Consider the following 15,029-nt stretch of genomic DNA (forward strand, 5'->3'; position numbering starts at 1 on the left):
CCCTTATAAACTTTTATTTTGAAGATTGGTTTCCAAGTTTAAAAGTGCTGGTCTCTATGATACCTAAACTCTCTCCTGGGATCTTGGGTTTGCACTTTTCCTGTCTTTGCCTCAATTTCTCTGCCTGTTGGATGAGGCTGTGCACAAGGGGAGCTCTGGGATAAGGTCTCTGTGAGCCCACTAGTGGAGGGGTGTTAACCACTGGGCTAACGGAGCCCCATTTGGCTGGCAAAGGGAAGGGCCAGGGACCCTGAAGGATGACCTGCCCATCTGCCCTGTGTCCCGGGCACTGGGCACCGTGGCTCGGGTCCAGGACGCGTGTCCATCTCCACTTGTCAGCAGCAGGTCACGTTGCTTCTTCCCATTTCCTCTTTCCTCCAGGGACTCATGAAGTGGTGGCTAAGCCCAGTTCAGTTGCCACCCATCAACCGAGGGCCAGAGACCAGGAAAGGAAGAAAGGCAGCTTTCCGTCCTCTCTGAGGATGGAGCCACACAGCTGTTCTGCAAAGAGCCGAAAGTCCATAAAATTCCGGTCCCTCTCCCGATCCCTGATCCTCTGCAATGCCAAGACTAGCGATGATGGATCCAGCCCTGATGAGAAGTACCCGGATCCCTTCGAGAGTCCGCTGGGTCAGGGCAAGGAGGGCATTTCCCACTCATCCGTCCAGCTGGCAGACACATCCGAGGCCAGGCTCAGCAGCATTCCTGATCTGGCGTTGGCCTCAGAGGCGGCTCAACTTCAAGCAGCTGGGAGTGATCGCGGCAAGAACTACAGGAAGATGTTCTTCATGAAGGTATGCCCAGGGCTGGGTGGCTGGTGGAGCCTCGTAGCGTGTGGGCTAGAATAAAGTCTTTGGATTCATTTTTCAGAGTTCTAATTGTGAGCAAAAGCAAGAAAAAAGTTGAGGCAGGGCCCCCTGGAACTGCAGCAATGAGCGTGGTAGTGAATCAGGCCCAGCTGACACTCCCGCTTCAGAGGTTCAGTGAGACACTCTGTCAGGCCAAGATCGGGGCCTAGATCCCTGACGGAAAGTGGCAGGTGTGACAGTCAGTGCTCTGGTAAGTTCTCAGGTGCAGTCTCTTTGGGGCCTATCATAGTCATGTCAGATCACACCGTCCTGTAGGCACGCAGAGGAGAGGCTGAGGACTTGGGCACAGGAGGCGGCCGTGGGCAAGCAGAGGAAGGAGCTCAGGTGAGGAAGTCAGCTCCCCAAATGCTGACTCTGAACATTTTCCAGGGTGCTCTGCCAATTTCAACCTAGGTGGAGCGCTGACGGTGACAAATGAAGCTATAACTTGGGGAGGGGTGGTTAAGTAGTGTTTGGGGACTTGGCCAAAATTCATAATGTTTTCTGTTAGAGGACATTTCAGTGTTTTGCCATCATAATGAGGTGGGAATTGCAGGGTACCATGGGATCGGGGCTGATTGGATTTTGTCCTGTTATCCCCTCTCGAGTACTGTGCCTTAGTGCCTTCTGTTGATGGAGGGATTCCTCAAGGGTCCAAGTGGCCTGGACCTTGGAGTCAGTGCTGCTCACTCAGTGACAGGCCTGCCCCAGGGGGCTTCCCCGCAGACCACTGCCAAGAAACCCTAGGGAGTCACCGACTTGTAAGCCACCAAAGGAAGTCATTCCAGTGCCTGGGAAGGGTCTAGCACTTTCATACTGCTCAGTTAACCTCCCTCAAGAGGGAAGTGGCTTCACACTTATGATAAAGAGCCCCCGGTCCAGGCCGTGCGTGCCGTCGCTCATGACTTCTGTTGACATGTCCTGAACTCACCTGGTGGGGGAGAAGGAGAATCCTTCCAGTTTGTCATAAATGATGAGAAAAACACACAGTCCACCAACCAAATGCCACATTTACTAGTGATGACGTGAAAGAATCCGGAGGAGGGCTCAGGTAAACCCAACTCAAAAAATCATTTCAAGATCCCTGAAGACACCTAGAATAGATTATTCGCTTGCTTCTGATTAATTGCATAGGCATTTACTGAGCACCTACTAAGTACTTGGCACTGTGGGGATTCAGACTCTGACCTCCAAGAAATTGCAGTGAGTGAAATTTACACTGCAGGAGACACAGGGGGCCTGTTAAAGTCTCAAGGGAAGAAGGGACCACTGCTCTGAGGAGGCATCTGCCTTTCCTTCTTTCAGGAAATATTTAAGGAGCACCTGTCTGGGCCAGGCGCTGTGGTAGGGAGGGAGTGAGACAGACTCGGTCCCTACCCTGATGCAGGGGACACAGTTGTCAGTTACTTAAATATAGATGTACAGTATCAAACAGTGAAGGTTGTGAAGACGTATTAAGGAAGACAAGGGGTTAGAGAATGAGAGGCATTGCTGTCCTTTTGAAAAAGGTGATGGCAAAGCCTTTTCTAACCACATGACGTTCAGTTAAGTTTCTGAAGTGGAGGAGAGAGTCCAGTGACTGTGGGAGGAGGGGCACCCAGAGGGGACAGCCAGTGCCAGCAGGAAGAAGGCCTGAACTCAAGAAGCACCAAAGAGCAGAACAAGGAGGATAGGGAGAAAGGGAAGAAGGCAGGAAATGGAGTTGAGGTGGAACAGGGGCCTGAGCAGATGGCAAGGGTTGGACTTTTATCTTAAGAAGGATGGACAGCAGGGGGGTGACATGTCTGACTGAGAGCGGTGTGGAGGAGGACCTGTTGGGGGACAGACAGCAAGGACCCAGGCCAGGGATGGCCCAGCTTGCCAGTGGCAGAGGCACCGAGAATGGTCCAGGTAAGGATTCATTTTGTATGCAGAGGCAACAGGATTTGTTGCTGGAAGAACACAGAGCATGAAAGAACCAGCGGGATCAACCTTGGCTGCGAACTGAGGTCCAAGCAACTCGGGGTGGGAGAAAAGAGGTGCTCTGTCCTAAAGTGGGGGGAAAAACAGTGGGGGTTGGAAAAATGACAAAGAAATGAGGAGTTGTTCCTTGAAAGACATCGATTTTACTAAGCAAGGGTGGGTGGGAGAGGAAATTGCAGAAGAGGTAGAGAGGAAGGCTGAGTGCCGTGTCTAGACCACCCGGCCCAGGCAAGTGTGTCTGGGGCTCAGTTCTTGCCCTTGCTCAGCAGCAGGAGGTTGCACACCTGGGGAAAGTCAGAGACAAGCGGTAGGAGAGGCCAAGGGGAGGGGACTGGGGACCTCACCTTTTTCGGCTTTTTGTAATTCTCACGTGCTGCATATTTTTGTTTACAGAGCAATTGACTGCTCTGGGGTCATTGTCTTTATTCTCCAAAACCTTGGGAAGATGGTGGTCACAGCAATCTTATAGTAGTATTATTTCTTGGAAACAGTATGGCACTGGGATCAGGGATGTGGGCTCATGACTCTGGTTGCCTGGGTTGGAATCTAACTTACCATTTATTGTCTGTGTGATCCTGGACAATTCACTTGACCTCTCTGTGTCTCAATTACAATTCACTTTATTTGTGTGCCTTAATCACATCGAAGTCGCTGAGAGTCTATAACTCATATGGGTCTAATGAATTTATTTACAGGAGAAAATCTGTGCAGAGGAACATGAGCTGGGCTCAGAGGCCAGAAAGAGTTGACTGGGGTGGTGGAGGGGCCCTGCAGGGTAGAGTGGAGGTTGAGGTAAGGAGGAACAGGGTCGGGAGGGAGGGGTATGGTCCATCTTGGAGCCTGAGACCTCCTGCTCATTTTAAAGGAGTGCAGACGATTCTTAAGGATCTACTAATGAATTCTAAGCAAGTGAGAGTTCAGTCATCTGAGCAGGTGTCATAATCACAGGTGGCAGGTCAGAAAGGTGAGAGGTGACAGCTGGTCCCCATATCCTTTCTGAGGGTGTCCCAAAGTGACTCACAGCCACCCACTCCTTTCTAGTGTCCCTGCCCCAGCTGCCTCCCTCCGTGCGTCCCCTCACCAGAGCAGCCCAGTGCTCAGGGTGACTCAGTTGGCCCAGATGCCCTCCCCAGCTTCCAGCAGTGCCATGGTTACAGTGACTTCAAAACAACATCTGGAACGAGACCCCGTGACATCAGCTTCTCCTCTAGAAACGCCTCAGATGACAATTAAAGAAGAGGAAGTTGTATAAACAGCCAACTTGGGGGAAAAGTCCTTTTTGGATGGCTTGTGTTTGGCACAGCCAGGGCCGAGCAGATTACTGCCCAGGAGGCATGCCAAGGCTGGCACAGACGTGAGGAATTCAGAACAAGCATTTGAGCCTGTGTTATATATTAATATACTGATGGGCTTGTCCCTGGGGAGCTTCTAGACCCCCCCTTCCCCCATGGATTCACATGGCAGAATGTTAAATACCAGGTTTTCTAATTAACTAACAAACACAAATTCAATAGATTAAGCCTAGTCCTTTGAAAGGAGGGAATAGCAGACTCACTGGCTACACCAAACCCACTGTCTTTTTTTTTTTTTTTTCAAGTGGAAAAAGTATTTTCAAATGCCCTTTAAGCAGAATGTCGAGGCCAAAGAGAGAAACTCAGCCAGGTTGAACTGAAGCTCCCCATACTCTGCCTCCCTGTTCTCTTTCCTCTCTTTCTTCCCCTTTATCTTTTATTCCTTTTTCCCCCACAGTCTCTTCAAACATTGTAAAGCACCTGTTTTGAGCTGCCCTCTAGGGATAAATAAACAATTTGATGCTGCACCCTCAGGGAACTTGTGTGTAAGCCTGATTAATCCTGTTTCCGTCTCCTCCTTCAAGCTAGAGCTTGGATCGTTCAGTTTTCTTAATGAAAGATCTTATGCAGAGGCTGAGTGGTAGGGAGATTACATCCCAAAATGAGATTGCTAGACCTCCAACTAGTTTGCTTTCTGATACTAGAATAAAATGCTACAGACTGGGTGATTTATAAAGAAAGAAGTTTTGTTCCCTGTTCTGGAGCCTGGGAATTCCAAGGACGCGGCATCTACATTAGGCGAGGGCTTTCGTGCTGCATCATAACAAGGCATAAAGTGAAGAAGCTAGTGTCTGCAAAAGAGCAAACTCACCTTAGAATGACCTCCTCTGGTGGCAAATAACCAACACGCTTCTAGCGATAACATTAATCCACTCATGGCGGCCTCAGCCCAGTGGCCCAAAAACCTCTGGCTAGGTCCCACCTCCTAACACCACTGCATTGGGAATTAAGGTTCTAGTTCATCAACTTTTGGGGGACACATTCAGACCATAGCATTTACCATTAATTTCACTAAGGCACTGGACAGTATGCCCCTCATTATGGAATTTCCTCAAAGGAAAATGAGAGTCCAGTTAACTTTCTGTGAAAGCTAGGCTATCTCAGAAATAAGAAAATAACTGAGGTCCAGCTGAAAATTTCCTGTTCACATCACCAGGAAGCTCAGTGTGCATGGAGGAAGGACAGAGGGAGTGCGTCCCTAGAGAGGAGGAGAGAGCCAGGGCAGTGGGATTCCCAGGCAGGACGGAGGTGCAGATAGAGAGGGTTAAAGTCAGGGGAGGGGAGACAATGGGGCTGCAGGAGTGAGAGGGGGGCTCATCTATGCCCTGCACACAGATCAAGCCTGCCCCAGGTTACAAAGAATCCTTTTGAATGGAGTTTTCAGAAAGACATTTTCTTGTGCTTCTTGAAGAATTGCTGTTTGATCTTCCACATTTGGATCTTTAATTCACATGAAATCAAATTGTGCACATGTTGAGGGGTAGGGGCTTTTATCCTGTGTGGGTAGCCCGCTGGCCCAGGCCCAGTGTTGGGAAAGCTGTCTGCCACCATTGTATGGCAGTCTTGTCTCCAGTTTATCCACTCTTATCCATTCATCTTTTCTTTGTTCTATCCTTGCACTAAGAGCACATAGTTTTAATTATTGAAGCTTTATAGTAAGTTTTTTGATATCTGGCCATGTGAGTCTTCAGTTCTTCAAACTGAAGTTGGTTATTCTGTTGGGAACTTTATTGGAATTGCACCGACTCAATGGATCAATTTAAATCCATGTATGTGATTTGTTTTGTTTTGTTTTGTTTTTCCTTCAAAAATTTGCTATAGATTCTTTTGGTTTGTTTTCAGCAAGCCAAATCCTTATCTGGGCTGGGGCTGGGGCTCAGTGGTAGAGCACTTGCCTCACCTCTGTAAGGAACTGGGTTTGATTCTCAGCACCGCACATAAATAAATGAATAAAATAAGGTCTATCAACAACTAAAAAAATTTTTTTAAAATTCCTTATCTGACATTTTTGAATAATTATAGTTCTATTTCTCCCTTGCCAAATTTTATCCTTTTCCACCTTTTGTTTCGTTGTCTATAGCCTATAGCACAGTGTTGAGTAGAAGGGGTGAGAGCAGGACTCTTTGTTTTCTCATTGATCTCAAGAGCAAAATTTCATTTTTTACTATGTCACTAGGTATGATTTTAAAATTTTATTATTTTATTATTGGATTGAAGAACTCTTCCTTTATTCACAGTTGGAAGACAGGTTTTCTTCCCCTCTACTCACTATGAATGTTGTTAAATTTTATGAAATTATTTTCTGCATTTATTGAGATGATCATATGGATTTTTCTACTTTATTCTTGTTAATTTGTAAATCATGTCAGATGACTGTTTTGAATGTTAAAACATTTTTGCATTCCTGGAAAAAACTCAATTTAATCATCATATGATCATCCAATATAACTCCAGATTTGATATGCTAATATTTTGATTGCTGCCTTTTGTGTTTGTGAGAAAGATTAACCTAAAATTTTCTTTTCTGGTAATGCCATGTGTGATTTCTCATAATATGGGTATATTCATCTTTCCATTCTCTGGGATATCTTAGCTAATATTGGTGTTTTACTTTTAAAAATGGTTGGAATAATTCTCCTATGAGCCATCTGGACCTAGAGATTATTTTGTAGAAGTGTTTTAAATTTTCATTAAGCCGGGCATGGTGGTGCACTCCTGTAATCCCAGCTGCTCAGGAGGCTGAGGCAGAAGGATCACAAGTTCAAAGCCAACCTCAGCAAAAGTGAGGTGCTAAGCAACTCAGTGAGACCCTGTCTCTCTATAAAATACGAAATAGGGTTGGGGATGGGTTCAGTGGTCAAGTGCCCCTGAATTCAATCCCTGGTACCTAAAAAAAAAAAAAAAAAAAAAAAAAAGAAAGAAAATTGATTAAATGTTTTTAATAAATACAAGGTTATTCAGATTTTCAAAGTCTTCTGTTATCAGTTTTTATAGGATGCATTTTTGTTCCTGGAAGTTATCTGAATTTTCATATTTATTAGCATAAAGTTTATAAATTCTTATTATATTTTATTGAAATTTTGTTGAGATTATTGCATACTTACCTGAAGTTACAATCCTCTGTACCCTTTCCCAATGTCCTCCATAGGTAATAGGTAATATTTCACAAAACTCTGATATAATATCTAAGCTAGCATAATGATGGTGATACAGTTCTCTGATCTTATTGGATTTTCCCAGCTTAACTCATACACATTTGTATGTACTGTGTGTGTGTGTGTGTGTGTGTGTGTGTATTACTTTTTAGATATGGATAGGAACTGTCTTGAGGCCCAATTTTCATTACCAACGTTGGTACTTGATGTCTTGCTTCTATTTCTTTCTTAATCTGTAATTAGAGAAATTTTGTCTTCTTAAAGATTTTTTTTTTGTGTTTATTGAATTTTCCCTGTCCTGTGTCCTCTACCTAATCAATCTTTACTCTTTTCATTATCTTCTTTCTTCTGTATTCTCTAAGTCTAATTTTCTGTTTTTAATCTAACTTTTTGAGATGAAAAGTTGGATAATAGATTTTCCTACTTTCTAATGAATGCACTTAGGGATGTAAATATCCTTCTGTTTTGTAGTTTGACCCACAAATTTGGATGTGTCATATTTTATATAGACAGATATAGATAAATTTTTATCTATTGTGATTTCTTGTATGATTCATGGTTTATTTAGAAATGTATTGTTTAAGTTTCAGGAAGTTGAAGATTTTCTAGCATATATTCTTCTATGTGTCTTGATTAATTCTGAAATTAATTATTCTGGGTGAGTAATTTAGAAAAAAAGAAGAGAATATATTATGAATGATCCCAATCATTGAGAATTTGTGAGGCAGAATATATATGTGTATAGGTGTTGGATGCAGTAGTCCATATTTGTCTTTAGGTCAAGTTTGATAGCCATTTTTTCCAGATTTTTTTTTATCTTTCTCAATCCCATCTCTATTACTTACTGAAAGAAGAAAATTAAAATTTCCCATTGTTATTGTAGATTTTATTTAATTCTTTCAGTTCTGTTAATTTTTGCTTTATTTATTTTGAAACTTTATTTTTATATGTATAGACTTTTATAACTTTTAAAATATTTTCCCGGTGGATTAATACTCCTACAGTTTTGAAAGGTCTCTCTTTTGCCTAGGGAATATTTTTTTTGCTGAAAAATTATCTGATATTGGCATAGTTTCACCTACTAATTTTTGGCTAATATTTGCCTGGTATATCCTTTTTCGTCTTTTTGCTTTCAATCTGTGTTTATGTATTTAAGGTTCCTTTTATGTAAGCAGCACATTTTGAAGTTGTTTTTCTTCCATCTTGTAATCTTTGTCTTATTTTGTGGGTTTTGACACTATTTATATTTTATGCAATTTCAGATACGTTTTGATCGATGGCTACTCTATTACCTGTTTTCTAGTTGTCCCAAGGGTTTTATATTCTATTTTCTCTCTTTTTGTCACCTTTTGAATTAATAATTTTATTCCATTTCCCTTTTGATTTCCTTATTCATTCTAATTTTTCTATGATGATTTTTATTAAAATATAAAAATACACTGAACAGATTAGTCTCATGTAAATTAGTATTTTGTGTCAGTTCTCAGACAGTGCTAAGAAGTTAGAACACACAACTCTATTTACAATAGCCCATCTTTTTTCCACTTTTCTGTTATTAATTTTAATTCAACCTATGTTTAAAACTCCAAAGTATATCCTTATTATTCAATACTGTCAATATTCATCTACATTAATTCATATGTTCAACCTTTCCATCATTCTTCATTTCTTCTTACATTTCTGTCTTTCTTACTGAGATTGTTTCCTTTTGCCTAAAGCAAACTTGCTTCCAACCTGAGCAGGACCTGGGCTGAGAGTGCAATGAGCTCTACATGCCAAATGTCTAAATATTTAAAAGTTATAAATCAAGGTAAAAGGATGCTTAAAATATGTGTCCTATCCTCCATTCCTGACAAGCATACCTTCATAAGGACTTGTATGGCCAAGTCCAGTTAGATTCTTGGACTCATCAGAGATATGCCCTGGAAGGTGGTGGCACAAGAAGATCCCTTTCCTCGTTCTTAGCTGTTGACCATGCCCCTCTTTCTCTTAACCACTCTCAGTCAGCACTGTTGTTCATCACCATGAGGGGCCTTACATGTGAACACGTGGAAGCCTGCAATTCTCTAGTCACTGCTTTCCCCTAGCAAACAGCCACCTTGTCATCCTTGCAGCCTAGAGTTACAGACACCAGTGTTGCGATTTGCCCTTGATAGTATAGAACCAGGAGTTGAAGCATGAGCTCTCCTGATGGAATCTGATGCCTCCCATCTATATTGTTTTTCAGTTTCTCTCGAGCTGACTGTTAGCAGGTCACCAAACAGCCTGCAGTTCTATGTTTACCTATTCTGGAGCTGGTGCTCTTAAGTACTGTGGGACGCAGAACTCGATGAGACTGGGAGCTGACAAATAGTAATTGCCAATATAAATATAAATAGTTGTGGAAAGGATGGTTGCATAAATGGGTATAATTAGGCCACTCTTAAGGTCAGAAAGTCTATACATGGTCTGGATTTGCATCAGTTCTTTTTGAGCCAACACAGGTTTATATTGGACATGGCTTTGTGCATTTCCATCAACTGGGATCTGGAGTCACTGGGTATTGATCTGGAAGAAGGACAGCAACAGATGAGACCAGACGTGTGGGAGGTCCTCTCCTCTGGAGATGCCCATCTGAAAGGTTATACAATGCTTTTATCCACATGGGAATGGCCTCCCTAGTGTGGAAAATGCTGCTTTTCTTTAAAAATTCAAAATATTGGTTAGGCCAAGTCACCACTCATGCAGTGTGACTCAGGATACGATGAAGTCAGATCAGCCGTCTGGACCTCTGGCTTATGCTGTGGGTGGACAGAGGGTGGTCAAGGCCCCACCAGAAAAGACGAGTCCCTTCATTTTGCTGCTTGTGAGCAGCTCAGCCTGTGGCTTTGAGGCCCAGGCTTCCTTGGCAAGTGGGAAACCCAATCCTTTGGCTGCTTGCCTTTTTCTGCCACAGAAGAGCAGCTTGTGGATGCTGAGAGCAGCCACTGGGAGGGAAGCTTGGGCATTCAGGACTCCCACGGAGCTGGCCACATCCCTGAGTGTGCTGGAGGGTGGGGAAGGAGGCAAGGGTGGTCCATGTACAGGAAGCAGGGAGGGGCTGCACCCAGGTGTGATTAATGTTCACTTCTTTATGTCTCCCGAATTCCATGTTATTTCTAGTCACTTTTTCCAATGCCAGAAGACATTTGGAGCTATTTTCCTAGAAGCTAATTTGATTGATTGGTCTTTGAATCTCATTGGTTCTGGCACGATACCATTTGGTTAGTGAAGAGGAGTTTGATGGAAAGAAGAAGAATAAAGGAAATTGGAAAGAGTTAGTAAACCATCTACCTTTCCAACTCTATTTCTCAATCTTGCCCTTCATATATATATATATTACATCCTAGCTAGGTTTCTCCTTGTCAGTTATGGTTTGGATGTGAAGTGTCCCCTAAAGACCCATGTGTTGAATCCTTGGTCCACAGAGCAGCAATATTCAGAGGTGAGGCTTTTGGGAAGTGATTCTATCACAAGGGCTCTGATCTCATCAGAAGATTAATCCATTGATAACTGAATGGACTACTGAGAGATGGTGGAGGTGGTGAGAGGTGGGGCCTAGTTGAAGGAGTGGGTCTTTGGTTCCTGTTCTTGGGGACTATACTTTATCTCTGGTCCCTTCCTCCAGTTGCCATGAGCTGATAGCTTTCTTTCACATGCCCTTTCACCATGATGGTTCAGTCTTGGAACAAGCTGACCCTGGACTGAAACCATGATCCAAAATAAATCTTTCCTCAGGTATTGGTCATAGTGATGAAAAGCTGACGAACACACACCATCTTTGCACATAACCCCTTAGACGGTCTCCAAGACAGCAAGACCAGAGCAGCTCTTGCTGCTGCCTCTGGCTGAAACACTTTTCTCACTCTCTGAATCATCCCAAATCTTAGTCATCCTTTTCAATAGAACAGATGTCAAAAAGTTTTATCTGACCTCCTCCCTTATCCTGTGCCCCTGGTTTCCTATGATTCCTACTTGAAACAGCAAACAAGAAACTATGTGTGGCGCTCAAAGGTAGAATGCTCACCTCCCATGCGTGAGGCACTGGGTTCAATCCTCAGCACCACATAAAAGTAAAATAAAGATATTGTGTCCACCTATAACTAAAAATTAAATATTAAAAAAAAACTTTATGTCTTCCCACTAAAGAATATTCTAGGTGCCATCTGTAGGCAGGAAGAATTGACTCTATCAATCTGCGATTACACTACCAGTATAGGAGAATGTCTCAAAAAATGCTTAAGTCTCCATGAGACTCTATCACATGGATGCATCACAACATTGTTTTAAAATCTTCAAAACTATTTTCTTAAATATAGAGCATATAAAAATAAGGTTATAAAATGTATACATACTCTAAAATATAAGTGTCTCATTTACTTTTATATTAGTCATGAAGTTTAAGAAACAAACCTTGAAAAGTCAGTGGTAACTAACTTTGAGGTCCTTGTGTGTCCTTACATGATGCCATCCATTCTCACTCCTCAGAGGTACCCACTGTTCTTCATTTTGAGTGTATTTTTCCCTTGCTTTTCTGTATAGTTTACTGTATCTGTTTGCATACCCTGATGATATTTGTTTAGGTCTCTTTCTTTCTTTTTTTTTTTAAATATTTATTTTTTAGGTGTAGATGGACACAACACAATGCCTTTATCTTTATGTGGTGCTGAGGATTGAGCCCAGGTCCCGCCCATGCTAGGCGAGTGTTCTATTGCTGAGCCACAATCCCAGCCCAGGTCTCTTTATTTCTGATTTCATGTTTTCAGGGTATGTTTTTTTCCTTTTACTTTCATCCTGTCTGTGTTATTAAGTTTCACATGAGTTTTCTTACGAAGAGCCTGGTTAAAACATTTAAAATGACCACATCTCTGCCAATCTCTGGATTGATGTATTTTGACCAATTACATTTAAAGTGATAAATGGTATGTTAGGGTTTGTGTTTTTCATATTATTATTATTTTTTTTTCTGGTTTTTATCCCTCCATTTATTTTCACTTTTTTTGAAATTTTATTTTAAAGAGTTCACTTCAATTTTTTGTAATGCTTTTATTATACCATGTCTACAGGTTTCCTAGTTCTTGCTGCATGTATTACCACACACACACATACATCTTACCATGTCAACTATTGGTACTGACATTCTATCATTTTGAGTAATGTGTAGAAACCCAGCTTAAACTTAGGTCCCTTTGCCCTCCTCATTTCTGAGACAGCATTGTCTTAAGTATTTATTTATTTATTTTGTATCTATTAAGCAATCCATAAGATAACAAGATAACTTTTCCTTTAACCATAAAAATTAATTAAAGAAACTCACCGGGGGAACACAATATTTTATGTTTACTTCTATTTTCAACCCTTCCACTGGTCCTGTTTCCTTTCTGAAGGTTCCAGCTGTTTATCATTTTCTTTCTATTTGGATGGCTTTCTTCAGCCACTTTTTAAGGGTAGATCATCTGTCAACACATTCCATTAATTTTCATTCATCTGAGAATATTTTTATTTTTCCTAAAGGTAGTTTTAGCAGATGTAGAATTTATAATTGATACAATTTTTCTGCACTTGAAAAATATGCTTTTTTTCCCTGCCTTCCATGATGTGAAATCTACTGTCATTCAAACAGGTGTTTTCATTTCTCTCTGGTTGTTTTGAAGAATTTTTTCTTTCTTTCTTTGGTTATGAGGTATCTGGATATTGACTTATTTGGGCTTATTGTATTTGGTTCTATCACCTCCAATTGTTTATTTTTAAAAACTTCTATTTGTTGGTATTTTCTAATTTTTCATTTGCTTCTAGAGAATTTGTGAATGATTAATGAAGATCCTTGTCAGATAATTCCAATATCCAACTCTTCTCAACATTAGCACCAGTTGATTATCTTTTCTCTTTTGAATTATGGATTCCTAGTTTTTGGTATTGTAAGTGGCTTTCAATTGCCTCTTGGATATTTTGATTATTATGGTAGGAGACTCTTGATCTGATTCTAATCTTCTGTTTGAGCAGGCAGCCACTGTGTGTAGGTGTAGTGTGTAGTTTTCAGCTACTCCTGTAGTCCTTTGTTGAAATGGCATTGTAGTTTTCGGAGCCCTTGCAATGCTAATCTGGTTCATTTCATTTTTTTTTTCTAGCACTATGGAGCACTTGTTCAACATGTGCAGTTCTGCCTAGAGATGCAAAGGGCTTTTCTGGGCTCCCTGGTATCACCAGGTGGCCATGTGATGCTCTGGGTGGAGGTTGGAAGAAGCTGCAGGGCTGGGGGCTTCTATGCCACCCTTTTAGGTGAAGGGTAAGAAAGGAAGCACTTAGTGGATACTGTCTCTTCAGATGGGCTGGGACACCTGCATATGTCCCAGTGATAAAGTGGGGGCTGCATTATTCTTGGATTTGTTGGTGCCAATACAACATATTAGACCACACTTTGGTGCCATGACCATGGAGCTGAGGCCATGGCTCTCCACTAGGTCTCTGCTGAACGTTCCTCTTTCCTGGTGTTTTAGCCAGGCCAGAGGGAACAGGTGTTTCTAATTTATTTGCTTGCTTGCTTTTCTTGTCTTTCCCTGTTGACAGTTCTGGGTTGTGGACTCTCCAGTTCCTACTCTGGGAGATAGACTAAACAGAAAGACAACCCAGGGAACTCACCACATTGTTCCTTACATCCTGAGGTCCCTATCCACTTCTTTCTGGCTTTTAGAATCCTTTTATCATTGTCTAATAATTTCCAGCGTATTTTGTCAGGGAGGAGGGGGAGTAAGCCCATGATATTTTGTCTTTGAATTGGAAAGTTCAGTTCCTTGAAGTTTTGAATGTGACATAAACACAATTGCACAACAATTCCTCTTTGCTGGATTTGCTTCTGTTTCTCAACAGTATATTCCAGAAATCCTTTCATGTTATTTAATTTTTTTGTGCTCCATTGATTTTCACTGTTCCATGGAATTCTCTTGTGTGAACTCCACACAGTTTATTTATCCATTCTGCTCTTGATGGACTTTTGGAACATCTCCCTTTTTTTTCTCCTTTAAATTAGAGACTATACTGCCACTCAAATTCCTATGCATGCCTCAGTGCAAGTTTTAAGGGCTGTAAATCTAGGTGGGGAATTGGTGAGTCATAGGGTATGGGTATCTTCTATTATGTTAGAAAATACCAAACTATTTTCTGAAGTGCCAATCTATCCTTCCATCAGCAGGTATAAAATTCTTCCTTTCTCTACATCCTCCTCAGTTCTTGATACCATCATATTTAAAACATTTTCTAGTCTGGGGGCTATTACTTTGTTTCTTATTTTGTTTTTAACTTGCATTTCCCTGATTGTTGATAAGGTTGAACAGATTTTCATATGTTTATGGAATGTTTTAATTTCCTCCTATATGTTATGCCCATTCAAATGTTTTTGTACTTATCTTTTTGGAGTGCTAACCTTTTTCTTTCTTCTTCCAGCTTTTAATTGTCATTTCATTTTAGTTGATGAATAGAAGTACTTAATTTTAATGTAAAACTATTGATGATTTCCTTTATAGTTGTACTTTTTGCATCTTATTTTTAAATGTTATCCTTTTCTAAAGTTATAAACATATTCCATTATACTATCTATTTTGTTGTCTTCTGAACACCTGATAATTTTGCTGCTTGTATTTATGTTTTTAATACACCTGGAATTGAAGATTTTGAGGAATAGTAGTGTGTGGTCATTT

General features: G+C 41.4%; 1 protein-coding gene across 4 annotated transcripts in view; it reads left to right on the forward strand.

Moving 5' to 3' along the window:
• The first annotated feature begins 467 nt into the window (after positions 1-467).
• Il16 (interleukin 16) overlaps positions 468-15,029 on the forward strand; it is a 94,551-nt gene continuing 79,989 nt past the window's right edge. For 3 of the 4 annotated variants that reach the window (XM_076848751.2, XM_076848752.2, XM_076848753.2), the window contains exon 1: positions 468-794. In XM_076848751.2, coding sequence (XP_076704866.2) covers positions 483-794 — 312 coding nt within the window. In that variant the 5' untranslated portion in view covers positions 468-482. The remainder of the gene's footprint in view (positions 795-15,029) is intronic. The other variant, XM_076848750.2, reaches the window with a different exon arrangement.

Source organism: Callospermophilus lateralis, chromosome 3 (assembly GCF_048772815.1).
Source record: "Callospermophilus lateralis isolate mCalLat2 chromosome 3, mCalLat2.hap1, whole genome shotgun sequence".
NCBI classification, from domain to species: domain Eukaryota; kingdom Metazoa; phylum Chordata; class Mammalia; order Rodentia; family Sciuridae; genus Callospermophilus; species Callospermophilus lateralis.